This window comes from Panulirus ornatus, chromosome 28 (assembly GCF_036320965.1).
Source record: "Panulirus ornatus isolate Po-2019 chromosome 28, ASM3632096v1, whole genome shotgun sequence".
Taxonomy (NCBI): Eukaryota; Metazoa; Arthropoda; class Malacostraca; order Decapoda; family Palinuridae; genus Panulirus; species Panulirus ornatus.
Window position 1 is genome coordinate 17,105,751 of NC_092251.1, and position 20,971 is coordinate 17,126,721.

A 20,971-nucleotide genomic window follows, 5' to 3' on the forward strand; every position below is an offset into this window, starting at 1 on the left:
AACTTGCCTCCCACACCATATATTCTTAATACCTTCCACAGAGCATCTCTATCAACTCTATCATATGCCTTCTCCAGATCCATAAATGCTACATACAAATCCATTTGCTTTTCTAAGTATTTCTGACATACATTCTTCAAAGCAAACACCTGATCCACACATGCCTCTACCACTTCTGAAACCACACTGCTCTTCCCAATCTGATGCTCTGTACATGCCTTCACCCTCTCAATCAATACCCTCCCATATAATTTACCAGGAATACTCAACAAACTTATACCTCTGTAATTTGAGCACTCACTCTTATCCCCTTTGCCTTTGTACAATGGCACTATGCACGCATTCCGCCAATCCTCAGGCACCTCACCATGAGTCATACATACATTAAATAACCTTACCAACCAGTCAACAATACAGTCACCCCCTTTTTTAATAAATTCCACTGCAATACCATCCAAACCTGCTGCCTTGCCGGCTTTCATCTTCCGCAAAGCTTTTACTACCTCTTCTCTGTTTACCAAATCATTGTCCCTAACCCTCTCACTTTGCACACCACCTCGACCAAAACACCTATATCTGCCACTCTATCATCAAACACATTCAACAAACCTTCAAAATACTCACTCCATCTCCTTCTCACATCACCACTACTTGTTATCACCTCCCCATTTGCGCCCTTCACTGAAGTTCCCATTTGTCCCTTGTCTTACGCACTTTATTTACTCCTTCCAGAACATCTTTTTATTCTCCCTAAAATTTAATGATACTCTCTCACCCCAACTCTCATTTGCCCTTTTTTTCACCTCTTGCACTTTCTTTTGGGACCTCCTGTCTCTTTTTTTATACTTTCTCCACTCAATTGCATTTTTTCCTGCAAAAATCGTCCAAATGCCTCTCTCTTCTCTTTCACTAATACTCTTACTTCTTCATCCCACCACTCACTACCCTTTCTAATCAACCCACCTCCCACTCTTCTCATGCCACAAGCATCTTTTGCACAATCCATCACTGTATTCCTAAATACATCCCATTCCTCCCCACTCCCCTTACTTCAATTGTTCTCACCTTTTTCCCATTCTGTACTCAGTCTCTCCTGGTACTTCCTCACACAAGTCTCCTTCCCAGCTCACTTACTCTCACCACCCTCTTCACCCCAACATTCACTCTTCTTTTTGGGAAAACCCACAAATTTCACCTTAGCCTGCACAAGATAATGATCAGACATCCCTCCAGTTGCACCTCTCAGCACATTAACATCCAAAAGTCTCTCTTTCACGCGCCTGTCAATTAACACGTAATCCAATAACGCTCTCTGGCCATCTCTCCTACTTACAGAATTTATACTTATGTATATCTCGCTTTTTAAACCAGGGATTCCCAATCATCAGTCCTTTTTCAGCACATAAATCTACAAGCTCTTTACCATTTCCATTTAACTGAATACATATACCAATATTCCTAATAATATATATATATATATATTATATATATATATATATATATTATATATATATATATATATATTTTTTTTTTTTATACTTTGTCGCTGTCTCCGCGTTTGCGAGGTAGCGAAGGAAACAGACGAAAGAAATGGCCCAACCCCCCCCCTACACATGTATACAACGTCCACCACGCAAATATACATACCTACACAGCTTTCCATGGTTTACCCAGACGCTTCACATGCCTTGATTCAATCCACTGACAGCACGTCAACCCCGGTATACCACATCGCTCCAATTCACTCTATTCCTTGCCCTCTTTCACCCTCTGCATGTTCAGGCCCCGATCACACAAAATCTTTTTCACTCCATCTTTCCACCTCCAATTTGGTCTTTCCTCTTCTCCTTGTTCCCTCCACCTCCGACACATATATCCTCTTGGTCAATCTTTCCTCACTCATCCTCTCCATGTGCCCAAACCACTTCAAAACACCTCTTCTGCTCTCTCAACCACGCTCTTTTTATTTCCCACAATCTCTCTTACCCTTACGTTACTCACTCGATCAAACCACCTCACACCACACATTGTCCTCAAACATCTCATTTCCAGCCAATCCATCCTCCTGCGCACAACTCTATCCATAGCCCCCGCCTCGCAACCATACAACATTGTTGGAACCACTATTCCTTCAAACTTTCCCATTTTTGCTTTCCAAGATAATGTTCTCGACTTCCACACATTCTTCAAGGCCCCCAGAATTTTCGCCCCCCCCCCACCCTATGATCCACTTCGCTTCCATGGTTCCATCCGCTGCCAGATCCACTCCCAGATATCTAAAACACTTCACTTCCTCCAGTTTTTCTCCATTCAAACTCACCTCCAATTGACTTGACCCTCAACCCTACTGTACCTAATAACCTTGCTCTTATTCACATTTACTCTCAACTTTCTTCTTCCACACACTTTCCAAAACTCATCACCAGCTTCTGCAGTTTCTCACATGAATCAGCCACCAGCGCTGTATCATCAGCGAACAACAACTGACTCACTTCCCAAGCTCTCTCATCCCAACAGACTTCATACTTGCCCCTCTTTCCAAAACTCTTGCATTTACCTCCCTAACAACCCATCCATAAAACAATTAAACAACCATGGAGACATCACACACCCCTGTCGCAAACCTACATTCACTGAGAACCAATCACTTTCCTCTCTTCCTACACGTACACATGCCTTACATCCTCGATAAAAACTTTTCACTGCTTCTAACAACTTGCCTCCCACACCATATATTCTTAATACCTTCCACAGAGCATCTCTATCAACTCTATCATATGCCTTCTCCAGATCCATAAATGCTACATACAAACCATTTGCTTTTCTAAGTATTTCTGACATACATTCTTCAAAGCAAACACCTGATCCACACACCCTCTTCCACTTCTAAAACCACACTGCTTTTCCCCCAATCTGATGCTCTGTACTGCTTCCCCTCTAAATTTCAATCCTTCCCTTTAATTTCCCAGGAATACTCAAAAAAACTTTATACTTGAAATTTTGAGCACTCACTTTATCCTTTGTTTTTTGGTACAATGGCACATGCACGATTCCCCCAAAACCTGGACCTACCATGATATACATAATTAAAAACCTTACCAACCAGCAACAATACAGTCCCCCTTTTTTAAATAAATTCCACTGCAAACCATAAAACTGCCCCTTCGGCTTTTCATTTCCCCGCAAAGTTTCACTACCTCTTCTCTGTTTCCCCAAATCTTGCCCCAAACCCTCTCACTTTGCACCCCAACCTCGACCAAAACACCCTATATCCCCACTTATCATAAAAAATTTCAACAAACCTTCAAAATACTCACTCCACCCCCTTTTCACATCACACTATTGTTATCACCCCCCCTTTTGGGCCCCCTTATGAGGTTCCCTTTTTGCCCCCTTTCTTAGCACTTTATTTACCCCCTTCCCAGAACATCTTTTTTTCCCCCAAAATTTAATGTACTCTTCCCCCCAACTTCATTTGCCTTTTTTTCACCCTTGCCCCTTTTCTTGACCCCTGTCTCTTTTTTTATTATTTATATATTATTTTATATATATTATATATAATATATATTGGTTACGTGTTTTGACAGGCATGGGGAAAGGGACTTTTGGATTTAATGTGTGAGAGGTGCAACTGGGGGGTGTCTGTCATTATTTTGTGGAGGCTCGGTAAAGTTAGTAGGGGTTTTTCAGAAAAGAGGAGTAAATGTTGGGGTGAAAAAAAGGGGGTTTGAGAGAAAGTGGCTTGGGAAGGAGCCTGTTGGGGAAATACCGGGAGGACTGTGTACAAAATGGAAAAAGGTGAGAACAAGGAAGTAAGGGGAGTGGGGGGGGAATGGGATGTTTTTGGGAATCGTGATGGATTGGAAAAAAAAAGATGCTTGTGGCATGAAAAGGGGTGGAGGTGGGCTGTTTAGAAAGGGTAGGGGGTGGGATGAAGAAGTAAGAGTATTAGGAAGAAAAGAAAAGAGGCATTTGGCCGGTTTTGAAAGGAAAAAAAAGCAATTGAGGGGGAAAAAGAAGTATAAAAGAAAGAGACAGGAGGTCAAGAAAAGGTGAAAGGGTAAAAAAAAGGGAAATTTGAGAGTTTTTGGGTTGGAGAGTATCATTAAATTTTAGGGAGAATAAAAAGATGTTTGGAGGGGGAATTGGGGTTTTTGCGTAAGACAAGGGGCAATGGGAACTTCAGTGAAGGGGTAAATGGGGGTGATAACAAGTTGTGGTGAAGTGAGAAGAGATGGAATGAGTATTTTGAAGGTTTGTTTATGTGTCTGATTTACGAGTGGCAATATAGGGGTTTTGGTCGAGGTGGGGTGCAAAGTGAGGGGTTAGGAAAATATTTGGTAAACAAAAAGATGGTGTAAAGCTTTGCGGAAAATGAGCGGCAAAGCAGGCGGTTTTTATGGTATTGCCGTGGAATTTATTAAAAAAAAAAGGGGGGACTGTATTGTTGACTGGTTGGTAAGTTATTTTGTTGTATGCTCATGGTGGGTGCCTGAGGATTGGCGGAAGCGTGAAAAATGCCCCTTGTACAAAGGGAAAAAGGATAAGAGTGGGGTTTCTCCAATTACGAGGTATAAGTTTGTTGAGTATTCCCGGAAAAATTTTATGGGAGGGTTTGATTTAGAGGGTGAGGCATGTACAGAGCCAGTGGGTTCAGAAGTGGTTTTGGGGCATGTGTGGGGTCAGGGGTTTGCTTGAAGAATGTATGTGAGAAAACTTAGGAAAAGGCAAATGGATTTGATGTAGTTTATTTGGGTCTGGGGGGGGGGGGAGGGGGGGGGGGGGGGTTTGATTAAAAGGGTTTATAAGATGCTTTGGAAGGTATTAAGGAATATATGGTGTGGAGGGCAAGTTGTTAGAAGAGTGAAAGGGTTTTTTTCGGGATGTAAGGCATGTGTACGTGAGGAAGGGGAAGTGATTGGTTCTCAGTGAAGTAGGTTTGCGGCAGGGTGTGTGTGTTCTCCCTGGTTGTTTAATTTGTTTGGATGGGGGTTTTTGGGGTAAAAGCAGAGTTTTGGAAAGAGGGGCAAGTAGAAGTCTGTTGGGATGAGAGAGCTTGGGAAGTGAGTCAGTTTTTGTTCGCTGATGAAACAGGGGTCTGGTGGTGATTCATGTGGGAAATTTGCAAAAAGCTGGTGACTGATTTTGGGTAAAGTGTGGGGAAAAAAGAAAAAAGTTAAGATATGTGAAAAAGGGCAAGGTTTTTAAAGGTCCCGTAGGGTTGAGGGTCAAGTCAATTGGGAGGTGAGTTTGAATGGAGAAAAACTGGGGGAAGTGAAGTGTTTTAGATATCTGGGGTGGATCTGTCAGCGGATGGAACCATGGAGGGGATTTGGATCATAGGGGGGGGAGGGGGGGAAAATTGGGGGGGAGCCTTGAAAATGTGGGAAGTCGGAACATTATCTCGAAAGAAAAAAATGGGTATGTTTGAAGGAATAGGGTTTCCCAAACATGTTGTATGGTTGCGGGCGTGGCTTTGGATAGATTTGTGCGAGGAGGATGGATGTGTGGAAATGGGGTTTGGGACAATGTGTGGTGTGAGGTGGTTTGATCGAGAAAGGGTACGTAAGGGTAAGAGAGATGGGTGGAAAAAAAAAAGAGGTGTGAGAGAGCAGAAGAGGTGTTTGAAGGGGTTTTGGGAAACATGGAGAGAATGAGTGAGGAAAAGTTTGACCAAGAGGATATGTGTCGGAGGTGGAGGGACGAGGGTGAGGGGACCATTGGAGGGGAAAGATGGAGTGAAAAAGATTTTGGGGTGAGGGGGGCTAAACCCATGCAGGGGGGTGAAAGGGGGGGCAAGAATAGAGTGAATGGGGCGTGTTTTTTATACAGGGGTTGACGTGCTGTCGTGGATTGAATGGGGCTTTGGGGAAAGCGTCTGGGGTACCCAGGGGAAAGCTGTGTGGATGTATATTTGCGTGTGTGGAGTGTGATTTAATTTTGTATGGGGGGGGGTTGGGCCATTTCTTTCGTTTTTTTCCTTGCGCTACCTCGAACGCGGGGACGCGAAAGTATAAAAAAAAAAAAAAATATATATATATTATATAATATATATATATTTATTTATATATTTATATATATATATAATATATATATATTATATATTATTTTCCCCTTTGGGGAGGGGAGAAGAATACTTCACGTTTTCCTGCGTATCGTAGAAGGGACAAAAAGGGAGGGAGCGGGGGCTGGAATCCCCCTTTCTCTTTTTTTTTTTTTTTTTTTTTTTTTTTTTTTTCAAAAAAAGGAAACGGGAAAAGGGGGGGCCAGGTGAGGTATTCCCTGTGGGGGCCAGCCCTTTTTGTTCTTTAATGCTCCCTTGCTAATGGGAAGGGGTGAATAGAAAGAAAAAAAAAAAAAAAAAATATAAAATATAAAATATATATATATATATATATATATATAAAATAAAATTATATATATATATATATTATATTATATATCCCTTGGGATAGGGGGAAGAAAGAATATTTCCCCGCGTATTTCCTGCGTATGTCGTAAAAGGGGCCCCAAAAAGGGGGAAGGGAGGGGGGGGGAAAATCCCCCCTCTCTTTTTTTTTTTTTTTCCAAAAGAGGAAAACAGAGAAGGGCCAGTGGGATATTCCCTAAAATGCCCGTCCTCTTTTTTCTTAGCGTACCTCGCTATCGCCGGAATGGCGAATAGTATAAAAAAAAGAAAAAAAAATATATATATATTATATTATTTATTATATAATGGAATAAGAGAAAGGTTATAGGTACAGTGGGTGGGGCCCAGTCAATTGGGAGGTGAGTTTGAATGGAGAAAAACTGAGGAAGTGCGTGTTTTAGATATCTGGGAGTGGATCGCCCGCGGATGGCATGGGAGGGAAGTGATAAAGGGGGGGGGGAGGGGGGGGAAAATTTTGGGGAGCTTGAAAAAGGGTGGAAGTCGAGAATTATTGGGAAAGCAAATGGGAATGTTTGAAGGAATAGTGGTTCCAAAAATTTTGTATGGTTGCGAGGTGTGGTATGGATAGGGATGTGGGGCAGGAGGATGGAGTGCGGGAAAATGAGTGTTTGGGGCCAATGTGTGGTGGAGGGGGTTTTTGATGGGATAAGAAACCCGAAAGGGTAAGAGAGAGGGTGGGGGGAAAAAAAAAGAGGTGGTTGAGGAGCAAAAGAGGGTTTTTGAAAGGGTTTTGGGGCAGGGAGGAATGAGTGAGGAAAGTTGCCCAAGAGGATATATGTGTCGGGGGTGGAGGGACGGGAGAAGAGGGAGACCAAATTGGAGGTGGAAAGATGGAGTGAAAAGATTTTGTGTGTCGGGGCCTGAACATCCCAGGAGGGTGAAAGGAGGAAAGGAATAGAGTGAATTGGACCCATGTGGTTACAGGGGTTGACGTGCTGTCAGTGGTTTTATCAAGTGTGAAGCGTCTGGGTAAACCATGGAAGCTGTGTAGGTATGTTATTTGCGTGTTGTGGACGTGTGTTGTACTGTGTAGGGGGGGGGGGGTTTGGGCCTTTTCTTTGTCTGTTTCCTGTGGGGCTACCTCGCAAACGGGGAGACAGCGACAAAGTATAAAAAAAAAAAAAAAAAAAAAAAATTATATATTTTAAAATATATTATATATATTATATATATATTTGCGCTTCAGTGAAGGGGAAAAAGGGGGAGGTGTAACAATAGTGGTGATGGGGAGAGGGGGGGGGAAAGTAGTTTTTTAAAGGGGTTGTTAAATGTGTTTGATAAATAGAGGGCAGATATAGGGTTTTTTTTGGCGAGGGGGGGTTTGCAAAGTGAGGGGGTTTTTAGGGAAAATGTTTGGTAAACAGAAAAGGGTAGTGGGGGCCTTGGGAATAAAAGGGGAAAAGGCAGCAGGTTGGAAATGGTATTGCAGTGGAATTTTTAAAAAAGGGGGTGCGTATTTTTGGGACGGGTTTGGGTAGGTTATTTAATGTATGTTGACCTGGTGAGGTCCTGAGGTTTGGCGGAATGATGCAAGTGCCATTGTACAAAGGCAAAGGGGATAGAGTGGTGCTAAATTACAGAGGTATAAGTTTGTTGAGTTTTCTGGTAATTTATGGGAGGGTATTGATTGAGGGGGTGAGGGCTGTACAGAAAATCAGTTTGGGGGAAAGGGAAGCAGGGGGTTTCGGAAGTGGTAGAGGAGTGGGATCAGGTTTTTGCTTTGAAGAAGTATGTGAGAAATATTTAAAAAAACCCAAATGGAATGTATGTAGCATTTATGGATCTGGAAAAAGCATAGATAGAGTTGATAGAGATGCTTGGGAAGGTATTAAGAATATATGGGGGTGGGAGGAAATTGTTGAAGCATAAAGTTTTTTTTCGAGGATGTAAGGCATGTGTGTGTAGAAGAGAGGAAAGTGATTGGTCTCAGTGAATGTAGGTTTGCGGCAGGGGTGTGTTGGTCTCCATGGTTGTTTAATTTGTTTATGGTGGGGTTGTTAGGGAGGTAAATGCAGATTTTTAAAAAGAGGGGCAAAGTTGAAGTCGAGGGGATGAGAGAGCTTGGGAAGTGAGTCAGTTGTTGTTCGCTGATGATACAGCGCTGGTGGCTGATTCATGTGAGAAACTGCAGAAGCTGGTGACTGAGTTTGGTAAAGTGTGTGGAAGAAGAAAGTTAAGAGTAAATGTGAATAAGAGCAAGGTTATTAGGTACAGTAGGGTTGAGGGTCAAGTCAATTGGGAGGTGAGTTTGAATGGAGAAAAACTGGAGGAAGTGAAGTGTTTTAGATATCTGGGAGTGGATCTGTCAGCGGATGGAACCATGGAAGCGGAAGTGGATCATAGGGTGGGGGAGGGGGCGAAAATTTTGGGAGCCTTGAAAAATGTGTGGAAGTCGAGAACATTATCTCGGAAAGCAAAAATGGGTATGTTTGAAGGAATAGTGGTTCCAACAATGTTGTATGGTTGCGAGGCGTGGGCTATGGATAGAGATGTGCGCAGGAGGATGGATGTGCTGGAAATGAGATGTTTGAGGACAATGTGTGGTGTGAGGTGGTTTGATCGAGTAAGTAACGTAAGGGTAAGAGAGATGTGTGGAAATAAAAAGAGCGTGGTTGAGAGAGCAGAAGAGGGTGTTTTGAAATGGTTTGGGCACATGGAGAGAATGAGTGAGGAAAGATTGACCAAGAGGATATATGTGTCGGAGGTGGAGGGAACGAGGAGAAGAGGGAGACCAAATTGGAGGTGGAAAGATGGAGTGAAAAAGATTTTGTGTGATCGGGGCCTGAACATGCAGGAGGGTGAAAGGAGGGCAAGGAATAGAGTGAATTGGAGCCATGTGGTATACAGGGGTTGACGTGCTGTCAGTGGATTGAATCAAGGCATGTGAAGCGTCTGGGGTAAACCATGGAAAGCTGTGTAGGTATGTATATTTGCGTGTGTGGACGTGTGTATGTACATGTGTATGGGGGGGGGGGTTGGGCCATTTCTTTCGTCTGTTTCCTTGCGCTACCTCGCAAACGCGGGAGACAGCGACAAAGTATAAAAAAAAAAAAAAAAAAAAAAAATATATATATATATATATATATATATATATATATATATATATATTTGCGCCCTTCAGTGAAGGGCGCAAATGGGGAGGTGATAACAAGTAGTGGTGATGTGAGAAGGAGATGGAGTAAGTATTTTGAAGGTTTGTTGAATGTGTTTGATGATAGAGTGGCAGATATAGGGTGTTTTGGTCGAGGTGGTGTGCAAAGTGAGAGGGTTAGGGAAAATGATTTGGTAAACAGAGAAGAGGTAGTGAAAGCTTTGCGGAAGATGAAAGCCGGCAAGGCAGCAGGTTTGGATGGTATTGCAGTGGAATTTATTAAAAAAGGGGGTGACTGTATTGTTGACTGGTTGGTAAGGTTATTTAATGTATGTATGACTCATGGTGAGGTGCCTGAGGATTGGCGGAATGCATGCATAGTGCCATTGTACAAAGGCAAAGGGGATAAGAGTGAGTGCTCAAATTACAGAGGTATAAGTTTGTTGAGTATTCCTGGTAAATTATATGGGAGGGTATTGATTGAGAGGGTGAAGGCATGTACAGAACATCAGATTGGGGAAGAGCAGTGTGGTTTCAGAAGTGGTAGAGGATGTGTGGATCAGGTGTTTGCTTTGAAGAATGTATGTGAGAAATACTTAGAAAAGCAAATGGATATGTATGTAGCATTTATGGATCTGGAGAAGGCATATGATAGAGTTGATAGAGATGCTCTGTGGAAGGTATTAAGAATATATGGTGTGGGAGGAAAGTTGTTAGAAGCAGTGAAAAGTTTTTATCGAGGATGTAAGGCATGTGTACGTGTAGGAAGAGAGGAAAGTGATTGGTTCTCAGTGAATGTAGGTTTGCGGCAGGGGTGTGTGATGTCTCCATGGTTGTTTAATTTGTTTATGGATGGGGTTGTTAGGGAGGTAAATGCAAGAGTTTTGGAAAGAGGGGCAAGTATGAAGTCTGTTGGGGATGAGAGAGCTTGGGAAGTGAGTCAGTTGTTGTTCGCTGATGATACAGCGCTGGTGGCTGATTCATGTGAGAAACTGCAGAAGCTGGTGACTGAGTTTGGTAAAGTGTGTGGAAGAAGAAAGTTAAGAGTGAATGTGAATAAGAGCAAGGTTATTAGGTACAGTAGGGTTGAGGGTCAAGTCAATTGGGAGGTGAGTTTGAATGGAGAAAAACTGGAGGAAGTGAAGTGTTTTAGATATCTGGGAGTGGATCTTGCAGCGGATGGAACCATGGAAGCGGAAGTGGATCATAGGGTGGGGGAGGGGGCGAAAATCCTGGGAGCCTTGAAGAATGTGTGGAAGTCGAGAACATTATCTCGGAAAGCAAAAATGGGTATGTTTGAAGGAATAGTGGTTCCAACAATGTTGTATGGTTGCGAGGCGTGGGCTATGGATAGAGTTGTGCGCAGGAGGATGGATGTGCTGGAAATGAGATGTTTGAGGACAATGTGTGGTGTGAGGTGGTTTGATCGAGTGAGTAACGTAAGGGTAAGAGAGATGTGTGGAAATAAAAAGAGCGTGGTTGAGAGAGCAGAAGAGGGTGTTTTGAAGTGGTTTGGGCACATGGAGAGGATGAGTGAGGAAAGATTGACCAAGAGGATATATGTGTCGGAGGTGGAGGGAGCAAGGAGAAGAAGGAGACCAAATTGGAGGTGGAAAGATGGAGTGAAAAAGATTTTGTGTGATCGGGGCCTGAACATGCAGGAGGGTGAAAGGAGGGCAAGGAATAGAGTGAATTGGAGCGATGTGGTATACCGGGGTTGACGTGCTGTCAGTGGATTGAATCAAGGTATGTGAAGCGTCTGGGGTAAACCATGGAAAGCTGTGTAGGTATGTATATTTGCGTGTGTGGACGTATGTATATACATGTGTATGGGGGGGTTGGGCATTTCTTTCGTCGTTCCAGCGGGAGACAGCGACAAGATAAAAAAAGAAAAAAAAAAATATATATATATATATATATATATATATATATATATGTATATATGTATATATATATATATATATATATATATATATATATATATATATACATATATATATATATATATATAAGGGGAGTGGGGGAGGAATGGGATGTATTTAGGGAATCAGTGATGGATTGCGCAAAAGATGCTTGTGGCATGAGAAGAGTGGGTGGTGGGTTGATTAGAAAGGGTAGTGAGTGGTGGGATGAAGAAGTAAGAGTATTAGTGAAAGAGAAGAGAGAGGCATTTGGACGATTTTTGCAGGGAAAAAATGAAATTGAGTGGGAGATGTATAAAAGAAAGAGACAGGAGGTCAAGAGAAAGGTGCAAGAGGTAAAAAAAAGGGCAAATGAGAGTTGGGGTGAGAGAGTATCATTAAATTTTAGGGAGAATAAAAAGATGTTCTGGAAGGAGGTAAATAACGTGCCTAAGACAAGGGAGCAAATGGGAACTTCAGTGAAGGGCGCAAATGGGGAGGTGATAACAAGTAGTGGTGATGTGAGAAGGAGATGGAGTGAGTATTTTGAAGGTTTGTTGAATGTGTTTGATGATAGAGTGGCAGATATAGGGTGTTTTGGTCGAGGTGGTGTGCAAAGTGAGAGGGTTAGGGACAATGAATTGGTAAACAGAGAAGAGGTAGTAAAAGCTTTGCGGAAGATGAAAGCTGGCAAGGCAGCAGGTTTGGATGGTATTGCAGTGGAATTTATTAAAAAAGGGGGTGACTGTATTGTTGACTGGTTGGTAAGGTTATTTAATGTATGTATGACTCATGGTGAGGTGCCTGAGGATTGGCGGAATGCGTGCATAGTGCCATTGTACAAAGGCAAAGGGGATAAGAGTGAGTGCTCAAATTACAGAGGTATAAGTTTGTTGAGTATTCCTGGTAAATTATATGGGAGGATATTGATTGAGAGGGTGAAGGCATGTACAGAGCATCAGATTGGGGAAGAGCAGTGTGGTTTCAGAAGTGGTAGAGGATGTGTGGATCAGGTGTTTGCTTTGAAGAATGTATGTGAGAAATACTTAGAAAAGCAAATGGATTTGTATGTAGCATTTATGGATCTGGAGAAGGCATATGATAGAGTTGATAGAGATGCTCTGTGGAAGGTATTAAGAATATATGGTGTGGGAGGCAAATTGTTAGAAGCAGTGAAAAGTTTTTATCGAGGATGTAAGGCATGTGTACGTGTAGGAAGAGAGGAAAGTGATTGGTTCTCAGTGAATGTAGGTTTGCGGCAGGGGTGTGTGATGTCTCCATTGTTGTTTAATGTGTTTATGGATGGGGTTGTTAGGGAGGTGAATGCAAGAGTTTTGGAAAGAGGGGCAAGTATGAAGTCTGTTGGGGATGAGAGAGCTTGGTAAGTGAGTCAGTTGTTGTTCGCTGATGATACAGCACTGGTGGCTGATTCATGTGAGAAACCGCAGAAGCTGGTGACTGAGTTTGGTAAAGTGTGTGAAAGAAGAAAGTTAAGAGTAAATGTGAATAAGAGCAAGGTTATTAGGTACAGTAGGGTTGAGGGTCAAGTCAATTGGGAGGTGAGTTTGAATGGAGAAAAACTGGAGGAAGTGAAGTGTTTTAGATATCTGGGAGTGGATCTGGCAGCGGATGGAACCATGGAAGCGGAAGTGGATCATAGGGTGGGGGAGGGGGCGAAAATTCTGGGAGCCTTGAAGAATGTGTGGAAGTCGAGAACATTATCTCGGAAAGCAAAAATGGGTATGTTTGAGGGAATAGTGGTTCCAACAATGTTGTATGGTTGCGAGGTGTGGGCTATGGATAGAGTTGTGCGCAGGAGGATGGATGTGCTGGAAATGAGATGTTTGAGGACAATGTGTGGTGTGAGGTGGTTTGATCGAGTAAGTAACGTAAGGGTAAGAGAGATGTGTGGAAATAAAAAGAGTGTGGTTGAGAGAGCAGAAGAGGGTGTTTTGAAATGGTTCGTGCACATGGAGAGAATGAGTGAGGAAAGATTGACCAAGAGAATATATGTGTCGGAGGTGGAGGGAACGAGGAGAAGAGGGAGACCAAATTGGAGGTGGAAAGATGGAGTGAAAAAGATTTTCTGTGATCGGGGCCTGAACATGCAGGAGGGTGAAAGGAGGGCAGGGAATAGAGTGAATTGGAGCGATGTGGTATACCGGGGTTGACGTGCTGTCAGTGGAGTGAATCAAGGCATGTGAAGCGACTGGGGTAAACCATGGAAAGCTGTGTAGGTATGTATATTTGCGTGTGTGGACATATGTATATACATGTGTATGGGGGTGGGTTGGGCCATTTCTTTCGTCTGTTTCCTTGCGCTACCTCGCAAACGCGGGAGACAGCGACAAAGCAAAAAAAAAAATATATATATATATATATATTTTTTTTTTTTTTTCATACTATTCGCCATTTCCCGCGATAGCGAGGTAGCGTTAAGAACAGAGGACTGGGCCTTTGAGGGAATATCCTCACCTGGCCCTCTTCTCTGTTCCTTCTTTTGGGGAAAAAAAAAAAAAAAAAAAAAAAAAAAAAAAAAAAAGAACGAGAGGGGAGGATTTCCAGTCCCCCGCTCCCTTCCCTTTTAGTCGCCTTCTACGACACGCAGGGAATACGTGGGAAGTATTCTTTCTCCCCTATCCCCAGGGATAATATATATATATATATATATATATATATATATATATATATATATATATATATACATATACATATACATATACATACACAGACATACACACACATACACATATATATATACATATGCACAGTCATATACATCAATTCGTTTGTAACATAAAAAATATTCTTAAATTAATGAAAATAAGGAAGATACTTTCATTAAATTAAAGCATATGATGTAAATGCCTTACTTCACCAAATATTAAGCATCAAAAAACTAACAACCAGGACAGACTGATTCTCTTGAAATTATATTACATATATATGGACTTTATGTACTTTTATCTTTTATTAGAGATGCATAAAGAACTTCCCCCTCGGCGTAGAGGCCGTGGAAGGCCAAGTGGTGGGGGCTCTCGAGGGAGAGGCAGAGGGCGTGCAAGAACTCATGAGATAGAAAACTTTGTACAAATCAAGGAAGAACCAGTAGATTCTGCAGTGTTTATTAAATCTGAACCAGATGAAATGTTTTGTCCATCTCCACTTAAAAGGGCACAGCGTATTAGGTAAGAACCTGGAAACTTTTCATTTAGGTTGTCATAACAACTGAGTTTTCTTTGGTTTAGAATGTATTTGATATCAACTTTTTCTTTTCTGTCTTGTAGTATTGCATTAAGTTTTTGTTGTTTATTAATTTAGGCTTGACTGAAAAAGATGTGTCATAAAGCAGCATCATAAGTTGCTTTTTCATGCACTATCCAGATATGATGGTTTTCTTGCTCTTGAAAGAAATATGGCTTTTAAGTTATCTAAGAAGACTCCTGCACTTACCATCAGTTTTTGTAATAAGTCCACACTCACATGACAAGTAATTGAAGAGAACACAACCAAAAATGTCAGTCATGCTTTATGCATGCTTTAGGAATGTCAGAGAGGGGAGGAGGAGGCCATGCATTTTATAGAGTTAATAAAAAAGTAGTTGTTGGACAGATTGAAAAAATATTCATAATCTTGATTAAATGATGAGAAAATACCTACACGTACCTTATTTTTGGCTGAAATTATTTGTTTTTTCTGATTTTTTGAAATACATTTTCAGTATTCCTAAGTTTTGGATATCAGAAATCATATGATACCCTGCTGTTTGTAGTTGATAGGGAAGACTAGGTAGGGGAGGCATAGTTGAGTTTAAGGAGACTGAAGGTTACCTGGCAGGGAAGGCATAGTTGAGTGTAAGGTGAATGAAGGTTATGTAAATGTTCTTGAATTCTGGTGCCAGAGTCCAAGTGTCTTCCATCTGTCTATCTCTGTTGCCCATGTCATTTGGGCACTCCTTCATGGGAATGGCCACTACAAAAGTCTTCATTACTGTTGAACTCCAGTGCCATTTCTTTGCCTTTAATGCCTCTCCCATAACAGGCCACCTGCAGAGGCAACTCTAGCATGGTTTCCAGAGGCTGTTACTTAATGTTCTTACCGACTACTACTCCCTAATATGTCTACTTAATGTTCGTGCCAAATATTCCAACCTACTTCTACCTAATGCTCCTGCCTAATGTTCCAACCTACTACTTTTACATGATGTTTTTACTTAATGTTCCTACCAAATACATCTATCTATTGCTCCTACCACTATGCCAAAAGGCAGGGCCAGCAAGAAGATCTAGAGTTACGAAGAATTAGTTGTGTGAGTTGAGTGTTGTCAAATGTTATGTGTGACAGGAAAGATTGTATGTTTGTGGAGAGAATGCCAGCAGTCCAAGTTTGGGTGAGGCAGAAAGAAAAGACATCTGATCTGCCTGAGTTAAAGGAGTGCATCTTGACAGCAACCAAGTGTCTTTAGTGTATAAAGAATGTAAAGGAAGTAGCTGGAGGATTTGATGATGTTCATGTGTTCGTTCCAGCTTAGCGTATTATCACATTGACACTGAGAAGGTTGGTAAGCTAACCATCCTGGAAGGCAACTCTGGTCATAATGCTTTTGATGCATCAAATGATTCAGGAGTTTTTCAGTAAAATTCTGCATTAATTGATCTCAGAATATCATATCAGATGCTCTACTCTGATTGAATATGGATGCATTGGAGTGAAGCTTGGATTGAGACTCAATTCTCCGTCCACTCTTACACATGCATTTGCTGCTCCATAGAAGGTTTTCACACCATCCAGTGGTTTTCTCCTACCTATATATCCTTTAAACATCCCATAAAGCATTCCACTCGACTCTGTTACATGCTTTCCCCAGATCCAGAAAAGCTACATATGTCCTCTTACCTTTTGCTTGATACTCTCCAAGGTCAGTATCATTGCAAAAATCTGATCCACACATCCCCTACTTTTTCCTAAAACCCCCTTCCTTCTCACTTATTCTGTATTTGAGTCACTTCCATCACTCTATAAAGGAACTCTTCCATACCCTTTTTATGTATTGCTTAGCAGACATATGTTTATTTTCTTTTATCATTATTATTATACTTTGTCGCTGTCTCCCGTGTTAGCGAGGTAGTGCAAGGAAACAGACAAAATAATGGCTAAACCCACCCACATACACATGTATATACATAAATGCCCACACACACACATGTACATACCTATACCTTTCAATGTATACATATACATACACAGGCATATGCATATATACACATTCCTGTTGCCACCCCACCACACATGAAATGGCACCCCCTTCCCCCCATGCGTGTGCGAAGTAACACTAGGAAAAGACAGCAAAGGCCACATTCATTCACACTCAGTCTCTAGCTGTCATGTGTAATGCACCGAAACCACAGCTCCGTTTCCACATCCAGGCCCCACAAAACTTTCCATGGTTTACCCCAGAAGCTTCACATGCCCTGGTTCAATTCATTGACAGCATGTCCACCCCGGTATACCTCATCGTTCCAGTTCACTCTATTCCTTGCACGTCTTTCACCCTCCTGTATGTTCAGGCCCTGATGGCTCAAAATCTTTTTCACTCCATCCTTCCACCTCCAATTTGGTCGTCCACTTCTTTCCCTCCATCTCTGACCCATATATCCTCTTTGTCAATCTTTTCTCACTCATTCTCTCCATGTGACCAAACCATCTCAATACACCCTCTTCTGCTCTATCAACCATACTCTTTTTATTACCACATATCGCTCTAACCCTTTCATTACTTAATCAAACCACCTCACATCACATATTGTCCTCAAACATTTCATTTCCAACACATCCACCCTCCTCTGCACAACCCTATCTTTAGCTAGTGCCTCGTAACCATATAACATTGTTGGAACCACTATTCCTTCAAACATACTCATTTTTTCTCCAAGATAATGTTCTTGCCTTCCACACATTCTTCAACGCTTCCAGAACCTTCGCTCCCTTCCTCACCCTATGACTCACTTCTGCTTCCATGGTTCCATCCGCTGCTAAGTCCACTCTCATATATCTAAAACACTTCAATTCCTCCAGTTTTTCTCCATTCAAACTTACCTCCCACTTAACTTGTCCCTCAACCCTATTGATTCTTCCTCTTATTCACATTTACTCTTAACTTTCTTCTTTCACACAGTTTACCAAACTCAGTCACCAACTTCTGCAGTTTCTCACCAAAATCAGCCATTGGCACTGTATCATCAGCGAATAACAACTGACTCACTTCCCAAGCCCTCACATCCACAACAGACTGCATACTTGCCCCTCTCTCCAAAACTCCTGTATTCACCTCCCTAACCCCCCAGTCCATAAACAAATTAAACAACCATGGAGACATCACCCACCCCTGCCGCATACTAACATTCAATGAGAACCTTTCTTCCTACTCGTACACCTGCCGTACATCCTTGGTAAAAACTTTTCTCTGCTTCTAGCAACTTACCTCCCACACCATATTCTCTTAAAACCTTCCACAAAGCATCTCTAACCACCCTATCATATGCCTTCTCCAGATCCATAAATGCTACATACAATTTTTTTTATTATTATACTTTGTCGCTGTCTCCCGCGTTTGCGAGGTAGCGCAAGGAAACAGACGAAAGAAATGGCCCAACCCCCCCCCCATACACATGTATATACATACGTCCACAACACGCAAATATACATACCTACACAGCTTTCCATGGTTTACCCCAGACGCTTCACATGCCTTGCTTCAATCCACTGACAGCACGTCAACCCCGGTATACCACATCGCTCCAATTCACTCTATTCCTTGCCCTCCTTTCACCCTCCTGCATGTTCAGGCCCCGATCCCACAAAATCTTTTTCACTCCATCTTTCCACCTCCAATTTGGTCTCCCTCTTCTCCTTGTCCCCTCCACCTCCGACACATATATCCTCTTGGTCAATCTTTCCTCACTCATCCTCTCCATGTGCCCAAACCACTTCAAAACACCCTCTTCTGCTCTCTCAACCACGCTCTTTTGATTTCCACACATCTCTCTTACCCTTACGTTACTCACTCGATCAAACCACCTCACACCACACATTGTCCTCAAACATCTCATTTCCAGCACATCCATCCTCCTGCGCACAACTCTATCCATAGCCCACGCCTCGCAACCATACAACATTGTTGGAACCACTATTCCTTCAAACATACCCATTTTTGCTTTCCGAGATAATGTTCTCGACTTCCACACATTCTTCAAGGCCCCCAGGATTTTCGCCCCCTCCCCCACCCTATGATCCACTTCCGCTTCCATGGTTCCATCCGCTGCCAGATCCACTCCCAGATATCTAAAACACTTCACTTCCTCCAGTTTTTCTCCATTCAAACTCACCTCCCAATTGACTTGACCCTCAACCCTACTGTACCTAATAACCTTGCTCTTATTCACATTTACTCTTAACTTTCTTCTTCCACACACTTTTCCAAACTCAGTCACCAGCTTCTGCAGTTTCTCACATGAATCAGCCACCAGCGCTGTATCATCAGCGAACAACAACTGACTCACTTCCCAAGCTCTCTCATCCCCAACAGACTTCATACTTGCCCCTCTTTCCAGGACTCTTGCATTTACCTCCCTAACAACCCCATCCATAAACAAATTAAACAACCATGGAGACATCACACACCCCTGCCGCAAACCTACATTCACTGAGAACCAATCACTTTCCTCTCTTCCTACACGTACACATGCCTTACATCCTCGATAAAAACTTTTCACTGCTTCTAACAACTTTCCTCCCACACCATATATTCTTAATACCTTCCACAGAGCATCTCTATCAACTCTATCATATGCCTTCTCCAGATCCATAAATGCTACATACAAATCCATTTGCTTTTCTAAGTATTTCTCACATACATTCTTCAAAGCAAACACCTGATCCACACATCCTCTACCACTTCTGAAACCACACTGCTCTTCCCCAATCTGATGCTCTGTACATGCCTTCACCCTCTCAATCAATACCCTCCCATATGATTTACCAGGAATACTCAACAAACTTATACCTCTGTAATTTGAGCACTCACTGCTACATACAAATCCATCTGTTTTTTCTAAGTATTTCTCAGACATTCTTCAAAGCAAACACCTGATCCACACATCCTCTACCACCTCTGAAACCGCACTGCTTTTCCCCAATCTGATGCTCTATACATGTTTTTACACTCAGTCAATTCCCTCCCATATAATTTCCCAGGAATACTCAACAAACTTATGCCTCTTTGATATGAACACTCTTCTTGATCCCCTTTGCTTTTGTACAGTGGCACTATGCATGCATTCCACCAATCCTCAGGCGCTTCACCATGATCCATACATACATTGAATATCATTACCAACCAATCAGCAACACAGTCACCCCCCCTCCCTTTTTTTTTTTTTTATAAATTTCACTGCAGTACCATCCAAACCCGCCTCCTTGCCGGCTTTCATCTTCCACAATGCTTTCACTACCTCTTCTCTGTTCACCTAACCATTCTCCCTGACCCTCTCACTTCGTGCACCACCCCAACCAAAACACCGCACATCTGCCACTCTATCATCAATCACATTCAACAAACCTTCAAAATATTCACTCCGTCTTCTCATTTCATCACTTCTTGTTCTTACCTCCCCATTTGCCCTCTTCACCGGTGTTCCCATTTGTTCTCTTATCTTACGCACTTTATTTACCTCCTTCCAAAATATCTTTTTATACTCCCTAAAATTTAATGATGCTCTCTCACCCCAACTCTCATTTGCCCTCATTTTCACCTCTTGCACCTTTCCCTTAATCTCCTGCTGCTTTCTTTTATACATCTCCCAGTCATTTGCACTGCTTCCCTGCAAAAATCATCCCAATGCCTCTCTCTTTTCTTTCACTTACAATCTTGCTTCTTCATCCTGCCATTCACTACCCTTTCTAATCAGCCCACCTCCCACCTTTCTCATGCCACATGCATCATTTGTGCAAACCATCACTGCTTCCCTAAATAAATCCCATTCCTCCCCCACTCCTCTTATGTCATTTGCTCTAACTTTTTGCCATTCTTCACTCAATCTTTCCTGGTACTTCCTCACACAAGTCTTCTTTCCAAGCTCACTTACTCTCACCAACATTCTGTCTTCTTTTCTCAAAACCTCTACAAATCTTCACCTTCGCCTCCACAAGATAGTGATCAGACATCCCTCCAGCTGCCCCTCTCAGCTCATTAGCATCCAAAAGTCTCTCTTTTACATGCCTATCAATTAACACATAATCCAAAAATGCCCTCTGGCCATCTCTCATACTCACATACATATGTATATCTCTCTTTTTAAACCAGGTGTTCTCAATCACCAGTCCTTTTTCAGCACAGAAATCCACAAGCTCTTCACCATTTCCATTTACAACACTGACTACCCCATGTACACCAATTATACCCTCAACTGCCACATTACTCACCTTTGCATTCAAATCACCCATCACTATAACTCACTCAGCTGCTCTCAAAACTCTCTCCATCCACTTTCA

General features: G+C 42.2%; 1 protein-coding gene across 10 annotated transcripts in view; it reads left to right on the plus strand.

The window, feature by feature from the left end:
• The window catches only part of LOC139757869 (uncharacterized), a 283,058-nt gene that overhangs the window by 112,836 nt on the left and 149,251 nt on the right, over positions 1-20,971 (plus strand). For all 10 annotated transcript variants that reach the window (XM_071678788.1, XM_071678787.1, XM_071678784.1 and 7 more), the window contains one exon: positions 14,400-14,610. In XM_071678788.1, the coding sequence (XP_071534889.1) occupies positions 14,400-14,610 (211 nt within the window). The remainder of the gene's footprint in view (positions 1-14,399; positions 14,611-20,971) is intronic.